At 56.7% G+C, this 14,385-nt stretch overlaps 1 protein-coding gene across 6 annotated transcripts; it reads left to right on the top strand.

Annotated features, from left to right (window-relative positions):
- Window positions 1-1,482: 1,482 nt before the first annotated feature.
- Window positions 1,483-14,158, top strand: ECE1 (endothelin converting enzyme 1). 6 transcript variants are annotated; one of them, XM_066564105.1, is made up of 18 exons: window positions 1,483-1,568; window positions 4,617-4,703; window positions 5,623-5,764; window positions 6,775-6,987; window positions 8,291-8,415; window positions 8,696-8,908; window positions 9,000-9,191; window positions 9,715-9,857; window positions 9,943-10,057; window positions 10,268-10,378; window positions 10,630-10,728; window positions 10,843-10,920; window positions 11,304-11,407; window positions 11,611-11,721; window positions 11,850-11,917; window positions 11,997-12,187; window positions 12,275-12,370; window positions 12,645-14,158. In XM_066564105.1, the coding sequence occupies exons 1-18, from the start codon at window positions 1,566-1,568 to the stop codon at window positions 12,819-12,821; spliced, it is 2,268 nt and encodes a 755-aa protein (XP_066420202.1). In that variant the 5' UTR covers window positions 1,483-1,565; the 3' UTR covers window positions 12,822-14,158. The 6 variants fall into 6 exon arrangements, with proteins under 6 accessions (XP_066420202.1, XP_066420205.1, XP_066420201.1 ...); XM_066564108.1 differs by lacking the exon at window positions 1,483-1,568 and adding an exon at window positions 2,325-2,340; XM_066564104.1 differs by lacking the exon at window positions 1,483-1,568 and adding an exon at window positions 2,538-2,554.
- The last annotated feature ends 227 nt before the right edge of the window (window positions 14,159-14,385 follow it).

Here is a 14,385-nt window from a genome sequence, read left to right as displayed (position 1 = left end):
TCCACCCTCCCCCTGCTGCCAGCAAGGGGGGGCGGGAGGAGAAAGGGCCACAACTGGGCTTACTGGTGCCCTCTGCCGGGTTATACTGGGAGGACTGGGAGGACTGGGGAGCACCAAGCCTGGCTAGAAGTGCTGAGCAACCTCCCGCTCTTCACACGCGGGAGTTTGGGGTGCCTCTTGGCGGGGTGGATGTGTGCTTTGCCGGATTTTGCATTATTTTCACCCAAACTGTGCTAGCCGCACCAGCGAGGGGTTGGGTTGAGGTGGAGGTGATGGAGATGAGTGGGGTCTCCCTGCCTCAGTTTCCCCACAAGGGCTCCTGCAGCAGCCCACGAGAGATCCCTGGTGGGATCCCGCGGCATTACTGTCGGTCCCACAATAAACACGGCGTGGTGACGAGGGGGTGACTCCCAGCCCTGCCTCAATTTCCCCGTGCCGTGGGCCCGGGGGGCTCCGTGACCCGCGGAGCCGCCCGTGACCTCCCAGAAGGTGGCGGTCTCGGCCCAAAAATCCGCTCCCCGAGAGCCTCGGGGTGCAACCGAGGGAGCCCCAACACGCCCGCGATCCCACGGAACGGACACGGCCTCGGCCTCTTGCGGACCCTCCAGATCCCTCCGGAACCCTCTCCCCTTACCCCTTTCCACCCTCCCTTCGCCTCTCTGCACCCCCCGGCCCTTTCGCAGCCCAGCAGAAGCGATTTGCAGCCCCGTGGGTGTGATGAGCGTGCCAGTGCTCAGCCCGCCGGGGCAGCGCAGGGGGCGGACGGAGGTGGCACCGCGTGTCCCCATCCCTGTCCCCACGGCCGGGCAGCCGCCGGCGCTTTTCGGCGTGGGGAAGCTGCACCCACCCGTGCTTTTCAGCCGCAGGCGTGCACGAGTGGCTGCAGCTGCGGGCGTGCAAGCAGCACACGCGCGCTCTCGCGGCCGCCTGCGCGCGCTCTTGCACGACCGCGCGCGTGCCCGTCGCTGGCCCCGCTCGCTCGGCCACGCGCGTTCGCACGGGCGCGCTCCCACAGCCGGAGCCCCGTGCGCTGCCCCGCGGCCCCGTGCGCTCTGCCCGCGGCCCCGTGCGCTGCCCCGCGGCCCCGTGCGCTGCCCCGCGGCCCCGTGCGCTCTCCCCGCGGCCCCGTGCGCTCTCCCCGCGGCCCCGTGCGCTCTCCCCGCGGCCCCGTGCGCTGCCCCGCGGCGCCGTGCGCTGCCCCGCGGCCCCACGTGCTTTCGCCCTTGCACAAGCGGCGGCCGCCGCCGGGATCGCGCCTTGCACGCTCGCCCCGGGACGCCACATCCCCTCCGGCCAGGGAGCCGGAGCTGCCTCGGGGGGATGCTGCCGGCAGCGCCGTGGCACGTGGAGCCCCCCAAACGGGGCTCGGGGCCCCCCGAAAGAGTTAAAGGAGGCGTGCGGGAAGCCCGTCCCTCCGCGGCCCCATTGGTTTCCCATCCCAGGTACATCCTTTGCTCGTCACCCTCGCCACCCTCGCTAGGCCGCGGCGGCGTCACGAGAGGTGCCGGGGCTCAGCGGGCGCTCGCCCCATCGGGGCCGGGGCCGGCGGGAGTGGGGTGACGGCCATGGTGAGTGGGGGGGCCCAGCGACACCCCCAGATCTGGGGGTGGTTGAGTGGGGGCCGCTCGGCCGAAGCGGGGCGCCGGGTGATCCATCTCTCGTGGGATGCTCTTTGTAACCCCAGAGGACCCCCCCCCCCATTGCATCGCGGGGGACCCCCCGGCATCCCCGCGGGACCCCCTTTGGACCCCCGAGGGACTCCGTGAGACCCTCATTGGACCCTTAAGGGATCCCCCATAGCATCCCAAGGGACCCCCCCCCCTCCCAAGACACCCCCAAGGAACCCCGCTGCACCCCTGGGTGCCCCACTCGGGCCCCCCCGCCGCTTTTTCTTTGTGGCCAGGGGGGTCACCAGGTGGAGACCCCAAGTGGGTGCCCCCCTCTGGGTGCCCCCTCAACTCCCCCGCCGCCCCCAAATCCACTCTTGACCCAGACCCGCGGGGGTTTGCACCGTGTTTCCCTCTGCAAAGAGGGGGGGGCGCCCCCCACCCAACCGAACCCACTTTTGTGGGGCTGTTTGCGAACACCCCCAAACTGGGTTGCACTCCTCCCTATTTATTTTTTTTTCTTTAAGTTTAACCCCTTTTTTGCTGCTTTTTAAGCTTTTGTCAAAAAATTTACTTTATCTGCAGTCAGAGCTCCCTACAAAACAGGGGGCTCCCCCAAAACACTTTCCCAGCACCCCTGATTAACACCGACACCCCAGGAGTTGCTAATTACCCCCGGACATCCTAATCAGCAAGCTGAGCCTCACTGGGCGCTTGGCTGCGAGCTGTAGAGGTGCGGGGGCACCCATGGGTGCCGGGGGTGGGGCGGGTGGGCACCGCTTTGCCAGGCGGGGCTTTGGGGGTGGCTTGGGGGGCTCAGGGTGGAGTTGGGGCGTTGGAGGGGCTGGAGGGAGGCAAGGAATCGCCATGGCGATCGTGGCCGCGCTTGCTCCGAAATGGCGCCCGGACGGGAATTGAAAGCAGCCGGCGGAGGCTCGGGGTGCCCGGTACCGGCTCGGGGCTCCCCCGGCGGGGCAGAGCCGGGCGCTGGGGCCCCTCCGGGCCTTCCTGGGAATGTGCGGGCTCCGAGCACGTGGGGTTCATTGTTTATAGAGCGAAGGAGCGATTTGGGGTAAAACCGGGCTATTTAATGCTGAGGTTTTTGTAAGTTGTAAAGAGAGTGAAAATTCCTTGCGCGGGGGGTAAAGTGTGGGTGCCCCCCACCCTGTTGGAGCGGGGAGAATGCGTTTTTATTCGGATTGAAGCAAATAAAGGCTTGGAGGGGGGAGGTGTACGCCAAAATCTACCCCGTTTTGCCTCCACAAAAAGGGGTGCTCCTGCTTCACCTGCTGGAGAGGGTGGGGAGCACCCCGAGGTGCTACTATGGCCCCAATATGAAGGATATGGGTGTTAAAAATACCTCCCCGGCCCGATTTCCCCTCAAATTAAGGATACTGAGGGTCGACCCCAGTGCCTCTCGGGGGTGTTTTGGGGAACTCGGGCTCAGTTTTGATTCTCTGATGGCTGGTACAGGGTTGAGCCAGCACATCACTTGTGAAAGGAGAACAGAAAGGGATTCTTGTTTTGGTCTTTTTCCTTGTTTTCAGGCTGGGGTAGGCGGGGTGGGGGATCGCTGAGGGAAAAAAAGATTGCATTTCCTCAGGAAATGGAGTGAAAGCTGGGATTCCAGGAATTTGTTGTTGCAGAGCCGTGGGGGCTTCATGGATCCCCCCCTACCGCGTGAGCGGGGATTTGTACCCGGAGCTGCCAATTTCAGCCATGTGCGAAGTACTAAAATAGGTGGAAAAAAGTGAAAGGGGTGGGAAAAAATAGGATCTGAACAGAGATTTTCCCCACGATAAAATCTTGCAGTTGAGGCTCTTTTGCCTCACGTTCTCAGGCTCTAGGCGGGCGCCCAGGGGAGATTTTGGGGCTGCAAACAGAGGTTTCGATACAACCGAGGAGGGAAACCACCTCTTTGTTTTAACCCTTTTTCTTCCCCAGGTGGGTATTGTGGTTAATTAAACTGAGGCTGGGATTTGGGATTCGGGGAGAGGATGAGACTTGTTATTAAGTGTGCAAAGGGAGGTTTGGGAATGCTGCTATTGGAAACAAGGCTGAGAACCGGTGCTTTCATTCTGCCTGGGGAAATTGAGGCACGGCTGTGCGGGGTCTGGGTCAACTCATCCCTTTGGGATTGATGGCAGCGGGATGGGGACATCCAGATGGGTTTAAATCCCCTCCCTGCACTGATTGCGGGTGAAGGGTTGTGAGTGGTGCCGCTCGGGCTATTGGTGGCAGGGTCAGGGTGGATTTTGGGGTGCTCAGCCCCTCGGTGGGTTTTGGGGTGCTCAGCCCCTCGGTGGGGAGTGGAGGGTTGTTTGCTCCGTCGGGAGACAATCTGGCTGGATGGCAGGGCAGTGCCAGGGGGAAGGAAACAGCGGCGGCGGCACGATAAGGGCCGGCTGCCAACCCGTGAGGTTTTCCTTGTTTTTCTGCCGGGGATGAGATAAGAGGCGGGCACAGGCACAAGATAATGCCCGGGGGACACGGCGCCGGGAGGGAGCCCGTCCGCAGCTGAAATTCCTGGTGCTGTCGCTTTTGGGTGCTCGCAGGGACGTCTCCGGGTGTTTCACGGTGCGCGGGGTTCGCAGATGGGGCGTAGAGCGCGGGCGAGCCGGGAGTGCCGGGGAGAAAAGCCATTTTCTCTGCTGCCAGCCTTTCCCAGGTGCCTGGCACTTCGGGGTTCCCTGGCACAGGGGGGTCGCTCTCCCCGCTGCAGGGCGGAGGTGGATCCGGATTTATTCCAGGCTGAAGGGGAGGTTGCACAACCCGGCCCCGGGGGAAAGTGAGGCGGGTTCGGGCTTTGCTCAGCTCTTGGCTCCGGCCCTCTTTGCTTTCCATAACCATCCTCCGGCGTTTGTGTAGTGCTTTACTACCTCTGAGCCATTCGGGATTTTGCTCCCTGAAGGAGGAGGTGGCTTTAGAAGGTGTGTAAACCTTCCTTTTCCTTCATCTTTTCCTCATTCTGAGGCCACTGAGCACCTCTGTTGCTGATCTCCTGTGCAGATGTCGACCTACAAGCGGGCAACGCTGGATGATGAAGACCCCCTGGAGTCCCTTGGTGACAGTGATGGATACCCCAATGGCTTTCAGGTATAGCTTCATGTATCTTTTGGGGAGGAAAAAGGGAATTTTGTGTCCTGGAAAGCAGCAAAGGGGGTGCAGAAGGGTTTTCTACCTTTGACCAGTGTCTGGGGGGTAAAGTCCAGTGTGGGCAGAGCCATGTTGGCTCCTGCCACTGCTGCCCTTCGCTCCCCTTCTGGCACAGGGAGCCAGCAGGGCCATATCCTGCCTGCACTGTTTCAACACTCCACCTCCCAGTTTTTCTGCTGCCAAACCCCTTCCCAGCATGGCTGGGGTGAGCAATTATCGAAGCACTGGGAGTTTTGTCCCCACACAAAAGGGGATTAGGTTAATTCCTCCCCAAGCAGCGGGAAAGCAGCTTAAAGAGGGCTGAGGGTGGCAAGAAAAAACTCCACCAGTGCCAGTGTCCAGCCTCACTGGGAAAGGTTCAGGTCTGGAGAGATCCTCTCTGACCTGGTCCCAGTCCCAGCTCCAGCAGTCTCTAGAATGGTGGTTTCTACCCCAAATGTGTTTTTACTTTTCCCGGCGGGGCCGTCTCCGCTTGCTGTCACATCGAGATGTTTCCTGGGGATGTTTTTTGGCTGAGTGGGAGTATCCTGTTGAGACATTTTGTGATGCAGCCCCCACCCTGTCCCAGTGCTGGCAGTGGGGACGGGGACAGCCGTGGGGTTACGCTGTGCTCGAGGAGGGGTTCAGGGTGGCACGGGACAGCAGGTGAGCCCTCCAAAGCGCTCGTCCCGCTCCCTTTCCTGCCATTGTGCCGCCCTTCCTGCCCTGTTTCTGGAAGGCAGCTGCTGCTTTTCCCAGCCCAATCCATGACGGATCCCTTGCCGGGGCTGAATTTCTGCTCTGGGCTGTGGGAAGCAAAATGGGGGCTGCGTCAGTGAGTTTCTCTGCCAGCGGGGAGACGACGCTGCTCTTCCCGCAGGTGAACTTCCGCGGCTCGCGGGGCAGCCGGGGCTGCTGGGCCGAGCGGACGCGTGCCGAGAAGCAGCTGCTGGTGCTGGTGGGGGTGCTGGCGGTGCTGCTCGTGGCCTGTCTGCTGGGACTCATCTTCCAGTACAGAGCCAGTAAGTCCTTTGCTCATTTTTGGGGGGCCAGAACTCCCAGGAAAGGGAGGATCCTGGGCTCAGCCTTTGCCTGGGAACACTGAGGCAGAGCAGCTTATCCAAGCAACCAGCAGGGATGGTTTGTTCAAGCTTTGAGCAAACAATTTCGCAGGGATCCTGCCCCCTTGACCAGAGTGGGTTGCTGGGGAGTTCTCAGAATGCAATATCTGGGGCAAGGGTGGGATGCTTACCAGCACTCCTCACCTCAGGACAGGATTCTTGGGTATCAAACGGGATGTTCAGGTGTGGGGTGGTATCTTTGGGCTCAAGACAGGATGGTCACCTGCACCCCTTCACCCCCCCACCCCAAGATGCTCAGATGCAGGATAAGGTGTTTCTCTGATCCTTTATCCTGGAACTTGATGACTGAGCACAGGATGGACTGTTTCTCTGTTGCTTTGATTTTTTAAGATTTTCTAAGCCTTCTGATGTTGACATTCTTGTAGCTAACTTTCTCACACACTTTCTGTAAATAACTCATTGTTTTACATTCCTTTATAAAAGAAGAGAAAGTTGATAGATTGTTAGTCTGTCCAGTGTCATTGGAAAGGTGGCACTGTCACCCTCCAATCCACTGTCACTCTTGGAAAACTATAAATGTTTGAGTCAGAAAATAAACTTCCCTTTTTCCTTCATCTTGAGAACAGCAGTGTGCACTTGTGTTCTTTCGTGTCCTATAACAACATTTCTCTGCATCCTTCACCCCAGGGTAGACGACAGGGCACTGGGCAGGATCTTTGGGCATAAGATGAGATGCTTGCCCTGGGATAGGATGATAGGGCAAGAAGCTCAGACATAGGTCAGCATGCTAGTCCATATTGCTTGCTGTAGAGCATGGTGGTAAGGTACAAGGTGGGATGCTTAGGAACCAGGTGGGGTATTTGCCTGCATCCTTCAGCTCGGGACAGGATGCTCTGTGGTGCTGCTCATTCTGCTGCAGCAGAGGAGCTGAACCTGTCCCTGCCCCCCAGGGCCACCTGCTGTGTGCCTGTCAGAAGCCTGCATCTCCATCACCAGCTCCATCCTCAGCTCACTGGACCGCACAGTGAATCCCTGCGAGGACTTCTTCAGCTACGCCTGCGGGGGCTGGATCAAGGCCAACCCCCTCCCTGATGGTCACTCACGCTGGGGCACCTTCAACAACCTCTGGGAGCACAACCAGGCCATCATGAAGCACCTGCTGGGTGAGTGTGTGGGAGCGGTGGGACCCCGCAATGCTCAGGGGCCCCGTTGGGTCCCGGGGATGCCAAAAACATCTGCATGGAAATTCGAGTTTGGAACTGAACTCCAGCATCAAACTGGTCTGTGACATGTGTGCTGTGAGGACATTGAGAAAGGGATCCTGGCTGTGTTTGCTCTCCTAGATGGTCCTGAGATTTTTGACTGTGGTGTTGCTAGTCTGTGGTGCTGAGTAGGGAAAAGGCCTCTGCTCTGTAAACCCCATGGTGGCATTCCCAGGAGCTCTGACATTCAGGATGTGCATTCCAGACTGTCCAGAGGCTGTAGTGCCCCAGTATCACCCCAAGGATATATATTTTTCCTGTGCTATAACTTCCAGCCTTTGTGAGTAGCCTTTTGGGGGGCTGGCTGCCAGTATGGCCATTTTGGGGGGGCCAAAACTGCCACAGCAAAGGGAGGGTCCTGGGCTCAGGCTCTGCGTGCGAATGCCGAAGCAGAGCGGCTTATCCGAGCAACCGGCGGGGACGGTTTGTTCAAGCTTTGAGCAAACAACTGGCTCCTTATCAGCACTTTCCACTGCGCCAGGGCTGATTATCTGGAAAGAGAAGGTTTGGGAAGAGTGTTATCTTCTGAGAGAAAGGGGGTGGCGCGGGAACAGCTTCGTCCCTGGCTTTTCCCGCAGAAATCTGGCGCTGGTTTTACCGAGAGAAGAGACTGGGCCTCCAGCCAAGTGGTCGCGGTCGGCATTTCCTTGAATTCCTTGGTGCTGAGGGACCTTTAGTTAATAAAACCACACAGCTGGGAAGCCAAAGGTGCAAGCTGTGTCATCAGGAAAATAAATTAAAAAAACCCAAAAACCCTCTGGGAAAGCAGAATTTTAGCTGGGGAGATGAAAGGAAGGTTTTGGAGGCAGAGGAGAAAAATGGGTTTATTGTTCCTTTTTGCAGGAATAAATAATACAGGTCTGGGGGGCACCAGCACAGAGGCAAGGGCAGCACCCAGGGCTGGATGATGCTGGGAATATCAGAGCTGCTGGAAAAATAAAAATGCTTTTTGTTTTTACTTTCTTTATCTTTTGTCCCCAAAGAGTTGGAGCAGTCACTGTGGGTGGGAAAGGAGAGGGGGGGCAGGAGGCCAGGAAGGGATGGGGCTAATGGGATGTCCTTGGGGGCATGATGGGGACTACTGGGACAATCCTTGGCACCTTTCTGGAGCCTGGCCTTGCCCAGAATGGGGCTGAATCCTTCTGGGTCCAGCAGATGCCCATCCCTGGAGCCCCATGTGATTCTCTCTGGGTACCTCCCACAGAAAACACCACGGCCAATGTGTCCAGTGAGGCAGAGCGCAAGGCACAGCGCTATTACCAAGCCTGCATGAATGAGAGCAAGATCGAGGAGCTGCGTGCCACCCCGCTCATGGAACTCATCCAAAAGGTTTGTCCCAGTCCTTGTGGAAAAGCCATCTTCCCTCTGCAAAATGGGGGGAAAAGCTCAGTCATGGGCAGTCCCAGCACCCTCCATACTCCATTCTTAGTGCTTCCTGCAGAAGAGCATCCCCCAGGTCAGGCAGGCAGAGGCAGAGATTTATAATCCTATAATGGGGCTTTTTAGCCCCCTTGCAAGATGTTTCTCCCCAGGATGGATATTGAGGGGATATTGAAGCAATTTCAGGTGGTTGTTTCTTACTCAAAAGTTGGTTGCTGTCTGTCCCCAGCTGGGTGGCTGGAACATCACAGGTACCTGTGCTGGTGACAACTTCAACGAGACGCTGCGGGAGGTGACGGCGCACTATCGCACCTCGCCCTTCTTTTCCGTCTACGTCAGCGCCGACTCCAAGAACTCCAACAGCAACGTCATCCAGGTGGATCAGTCAGGGCTGGGCCTGCCATCACGGGATTACTACCTGAACAAGACGGAGAACGAGAAGGTGAGGGTGTCAGGGGAAATGTGGGTTGGCTGGGGGGATGCTGTGGGTGGGTGGCACCTGCCGTGCTGATCCCACCTGTCCGACCGCGCAGGTGCTCGCCGGGTACCTGAACTACATGGTGCAGCTGGGGATGTTCCTGGGAGGCACCGATGAGGAGTCAACGCGGCAGCAGATGCAGCAGATCCTGGACTTTGAGACGGCCTTGGCCAACATCACCATCCCACAGGAGAAGCACCGGGATGAGGAGGTCATCTATCATAAAATGACAGCAGGAGAACTGAAGGTAGGGATGGAGCTGGCGAGTTTCCCCATTCTGCTGTGGTTTGGGAAGTGGGATGGATGGGTGGAGGTGACGCAGCTCCTCTGGGAATCCTGACACCAGCTGACACAGCCTGGGAAGCTCTTGTGCAATAGCTTGGCCTACGTCCTCCTTGGGGAAATCCTAGCCTGACCCTTCCTCCCAGCCTCTGGACCACCCCTGAGGCCAGCAGCTACTTACTGCAGCACTTATGTCCTCCTGGGACTGCTGCCCTTGACGTCAGCCTGGTCACCTCCCAGTGTCCCCAGAGGGGCTGTAACTTGTGTCAACATCTCTGACACCCACCCCACTTTCTTCTCCTTCTTTGTGGGAGGAAATTGTTTACTCCCCTTCAACCTTTCAAGGATGCTGCTGTTATAGGAACTGGCCTCTGCAAAATCAGCTGAATTCATCAAATGGGGATTGATACAGCCAATTCCAGCTCAAGAAGCAGCTGCCACCTCCTGCGATGGTTTTTAGGTCCATAGCAGCGCTGTGGCTTTTGCAGGAGCTGGCACCGGCTGTGGACTGGATGCCCTTCCTCTCCACAGTCTTCTACCCTGTGGAGCTCAATGAGTCAGAGCCCGTTGTGGTCTATGCCAAGGAGTACCTGGAGCAGGTCTCTGACCTCATCCTGGCCACAGATAAGTGGTGAGAACCCCCAGCCTGTACGGAGACCTGGGTACCCAGGGTGGGCAGGAATGTGCTGCTGCCTACTCACCTCCTCTCACCATAGTCTCCTCAACAACTACATGATCTGGAACCTGGTGCGGAAAACCAGCCCACTCCTTGACCAGCGCTTCCGGGATGCCGAGGAAAAATTCATGGAAGTGATGTATGGGACGAAGAAGGTGAGGGTGAAGTCCTCAGTGCCCCTGAATCACCATTAAAATGGTGATGGTTTTTTATCTCAAGGCCCTCTCATGTGGCATCCAAACAATAGAGATGTGGGGCAGCTTTTGGGGTGGCAGAGGGTTGGATGGGCCAGGTGGAGCAAGGGGTGGGAATGTGGAGGGCTTTGTTCCATGCCACTGCTAATGACCACCTCCTGTCCCATGCAGAGCTGCCTCCCACGCTGGAAGTTTTGCATCAGTGACACGGACAACAACCTGGGCTTCGCTCTGGGGGCCATGTTTGTCAAGGCCACCTTTGCTGAGGACAGCAAGCAGGTGGTACGTCCCCAAGGCAGCAGCGCGCGAGTCCCAGTGCTGGGAAAGCCTCTACAGTGGTGGAACTGTCAGGGCAGACAATGTTTCTCTGTCCACCGTGTTGCATTCACTGTGCATCTCCGCATGCCGGGTTTTTCACCATGTGTTGTCTTGGCTTCCCACCCTCTTCTTCCCTGTGGTGTGAAGGTCCTTGACCTCTCTGGGACAGGAAGCCGGCTCTTTGGACTGACGCTGTGCTGCCTTGTTTTGTCTAGGCGGAGGAAATGATCGCGGAGATTAAAACTGCCTTCGAGGAAAGCCTGGAGACCCTGCAGTGGATGGATGAAGAGACGAGGAAATCAGCCAAAGAGAAGGTGAGGCGCTGGTGGCTGCGCTGGGGAGAGGATGAGGGTGGAGGATGGTGTAACAGGGTGAGCCTGTTCTCCATCTCTGGCACTGAGAGCACTCTGGTCCTTGTCACCCTCCAGGCAGATGCCATCTACAACATGATTGGCTATCCCAAATTCATCATGGACCCCAAGGAACTGGATAAAGTGTTTAATGACGTGAGTAGGTCAGATATGTCCCCTGGGTTTTCTGTAGGAGGTACAGGATGTGTCTGTATCACCGTGGCCTCAGGGCAGCCTTGAACCCCAGGTTTCCTCCAGAAGGGTCTCACTGATGTCCTTGGCCCTTCTCTCAGGACTTCTCAGAGAGCTGTGGGCCAGTCCTGGGGTGGCTGGGGCTCTTGGGATCCCTGCCTGGGAAAAGGAGGAGCTGTTTTCCGTAATGGTGATTCATTTCCCTCCAGAGACTCTACAGATGTTGGAGAGGAGGAGAAACAGGAGAAGCCATAACTCTGCTGGCTCTGGAGGCTCAGACATGGCTGTGAAGGGAGGAGTGGGGCTGGGCGATCACCACACACCACTCACGCCTTGTTCTTTTGCAGTACGAGGCCGTGTCCGACCTCTATTTTGAGAATGTCATGCAGTTTTACAACTTCTCAGCCAGGGTCACGGCTGACCAGCTCCGGAAACCGCCAAACCGGGACCAGTAAGTCCTCTGCTCCACTTCCCTGTTGTACTCAGTGGGGAATATCAGCATATCTGGAGCACTGGGATTTGGTGTCCACCAGCCTGTGCTGGTTTTGAGAAGATAAATTTAGGACAACGGCTTTGCAACAAAAGTGGATGTTGTTGGAGCAAACACTGGTGATGGTTTGTGTTGCCATGATGGCCATGTTTCTGTTCCTGCAGGTGGAGCATGACACCTCCGACGGTCAACGCGTATTACTCTCCCACCAAGAATGAGATTGTCTTCCCTGCTGGCATCCTCCAGGCCCCCTTTTACACCCGTGCGTCCCCCAAGTAAGAGCCACGGGAAAACAGAGAGGGCAAGACTCCCAGCTTTCCTCCTATATCCAAATCTCTGGCTAAGTTTCATGGCTGTGGAGAACAAAAGCTGCTTTCTTAACCTCTGCATTACCCTCCTGCAGGTCCCTGAATTTTGGTGGGATTGGCGTGGTGGTGGGCCATGAGTTGACACATGCCTTCGATGACCAAGGTACAACCACGGCCAAGTGGGTGGGCAGCTGGAGGGGTGGCCAGTATGAGATGAAGAATCCAAAACTGTGTTTTGGCAGGCCGGGAATATGACAAAGATGGCAACCTGCGTCCCTGGTGGAAGAATTCCTCCGTGGAGGCCTTCAAGCATCAGACAGCGTGCATGGTGGAGCAGTATAGCAACTACACTGTCAACGGTGAGGCAGTCAATGGCAAGCACACCCTCGGGGAGAACATCGCCGACAACGGGGGCCTCAAGGCCGCCTACCGGGTAGGACCACGGGGCTGGGGAGATTCGAAGGGGGACATGGTGTGGTGGGATTTGTCTCCTGAGCCCACTGTGCTCCCTGGTTTTCAGGCATATCAAAACTGGCTGAAAAAGAATGGAGATGAAGAAACACTCCCAACTCTCGGCCTCACCAACTACCAGCTCTTCTTCGTTGGCTTTGCACAGGTACACGTGATGACCTTGAGAGGGTGGGCACACAGATTTTTGGAGGTGGAGCATGCCCAGATGGGGTTGGGAGGGTGTGATGGCAAAACAGTCCTCCAGAGATGATGTAGTGGATGGAGAATGAGATTGGGGTGGTGCTGGTTACAAAGGAAGACAGAACTGCAGCTCGAGCTGCCTTGGCCCCCGTCACCCAGGCAGAGAGGTTGGATTCAGCACCGGGCTGGCCCCATGGTGATGGGTGTCAGTACTCAGGCCCCTTGCCCTCCATTTGCAGGTGTGGTGCTCAGTTCGCACACCAGAGAGCTCGCACGAGGGGCTCATCACCGACCCCCACAGTCCCTCGCGTTTCCGCGTCATCGGCACCGTCTCCAACTCCCGGGAGTTCGCGGAGCACTTCAGCTGCCCCCCAGGCTCCCCCATGAACCCCCTCAAGAAGTGTGAAGTCTGGTGATGGGCGAGTGCCCCAGGGAACCAGCGGCTGGTTGCTTTGTCCTCTGCCAACAGCTGGGCTTCCCCAGTCCTTTGAGGCTCAAACCACTTCTCCATGCCACGGAGAGCCTGACTCTTCAGCCGGAGCAGTGTCTGTGCCCCTGGCATTGTCCGAGGTTCAATCCACTGTGAAAACTCCTCATCCCCTGCTTGTTGGCGAAATGACTTCGGTTTGGGGGTCTCTTCTTTGCCACCATGACCGGGCCAAGTGCCGAGGCACAGGCATCTGTGGGCACTGCCTGTATTTACACACACAGCGCTCCAGCCTGACCCACCACATGGAAAACCCCTCTGTTTTGGAGGTGATAAAGGGAACCCCCAGCAGTGGCAGGTTTGTCTGCGTGTCTAAATACACCTGATGTACCACCTTCTCTCCAAAGATGCGCACACAAGGGTGGAAAGTATTTTAAGATATATTTTTTTGGGGGAGGAGGGGGAAATACATATATTTTTTTCATGTGTTGTGGAATACACTGGAAATTTTCAGGGAAAATGCATTTAAAAGCCTTTTTTTAGTAAAAGATTAGTATATTTATTAATTTTTTTTACTTAGTGCAGTCATAGGTGCAGTACTCTGTGATGACAGTCCCTTGGCAAGGGAAGCTGGGTAGGGCTGTGGATATCTTTCCAGTCTTGGGTCCTGTGTTTTCTCTGGGAGGGACTATCCTTAGAGGATGCTGATGGGAAAATTAGGGACAGCAGGCCTGGGGACAGGGCTGGAGGATGCTGCAAGTCACAGAGGCTGTGCCGGGATGCTGCAGCTCCTGCGATTAGCTTTAATTTCAGAGTGTAAAGGGAAAAATTGACGTAACCAAAGATGTAACCAAGGTGGTGATGGGGTGGATGAAGCATCCTGTTCTCCCTCCTCTCTCCTCTGAAGCCAGGCCAGCCAGGATTTCCTGGCCCTAAAGCTTCCCAGACAAGTGCAGGCGGTTCCTGCCGCTGCTTCTCTCATGCCGAGCCTGCCCTCTGCCTGGGAAACTGCAAGCTCCTAAAGCACCATGTGCCCCCAGAACTCTGTCCCTCCACAGCTGGTTTGGCACCTGTGTGAGAAATTATCAGGATGGGGCTGAGGGACTTTTTTAAGGGATGTTTTTAATACTTGTTTTGAGGGGAAAGCACTGACAGGAGCTCAGGTGCTAGGTGCTGTCATCTCGCACTAGACAAAGCAGAGACCTAGAGGGATTTTTAATATTTATATGTAAAGGGAGGGATGGAAGGGGCTGGGTTTTTGTAACTATTTTTTCACCCTACGCATGAGGCTTATTGTAATTGAAATAATAAATACTTTTTACTGGATTTGGAGCTGATCATGACTTTAATTTTCTTATAGCAGGAGGGTCTGCATCCATTTATTTGTGCTCTTCTCCCTGTCTACACCATTGAGAGTGTCCTGTGCTGACAAAACTGACCCAACAAGGCTTTTCCCAGCCTGTGCTTGGTGACTGCTGCCTCTCTTGGAGGCTAAATCCAGGGGTTTTTGCCCAAAAACCTCACTCTCACTGCGGGTGGCTCTTTGCTTTCCA

The sequence above is a fragment of the Molothrus aeneus genome, chromosome 21, assembly GCF_037042795.1.
Source record: "Molothrus aeneus isolate 106 chromosome 21, BPBGC_Maene_1.0, whole genome shotgun sequence".
Taxonomy (NCBI): Eukaryota; Metazoa; Chordata; class Aves; order Passeriformes; family Icteridae; genus Molothrus; species Molothrus aeneus.
The sequence above is the reverse complement of the archived record's forward strand: the minus strand, read 5'-3'. Positions and strand labels throughout refer to the sequence as shown.

What these genes read in the sequence shown, in the direction of transcription:
- ECE1 (XM_066564105.1), top strand. An exon ending in CATCTTCCAGTACAGAGCCA is followed by an intron (nt 5,765 to 6,774) that starts GTAAGTCCTTTG and finishes CCTGCCCCCCAG; the next exon opens with GGCCACCTGCTGTGTGCCTG. An exon ending in TACACCCGTGCGTCCCCCAA is followed by an intron (nt 11,722 to 11,849) that starts GTAAGAGCCACG and finishes ACCCTCCTGCAG; the next exon opens with GTCCCTGAATTTTGGTGGGA.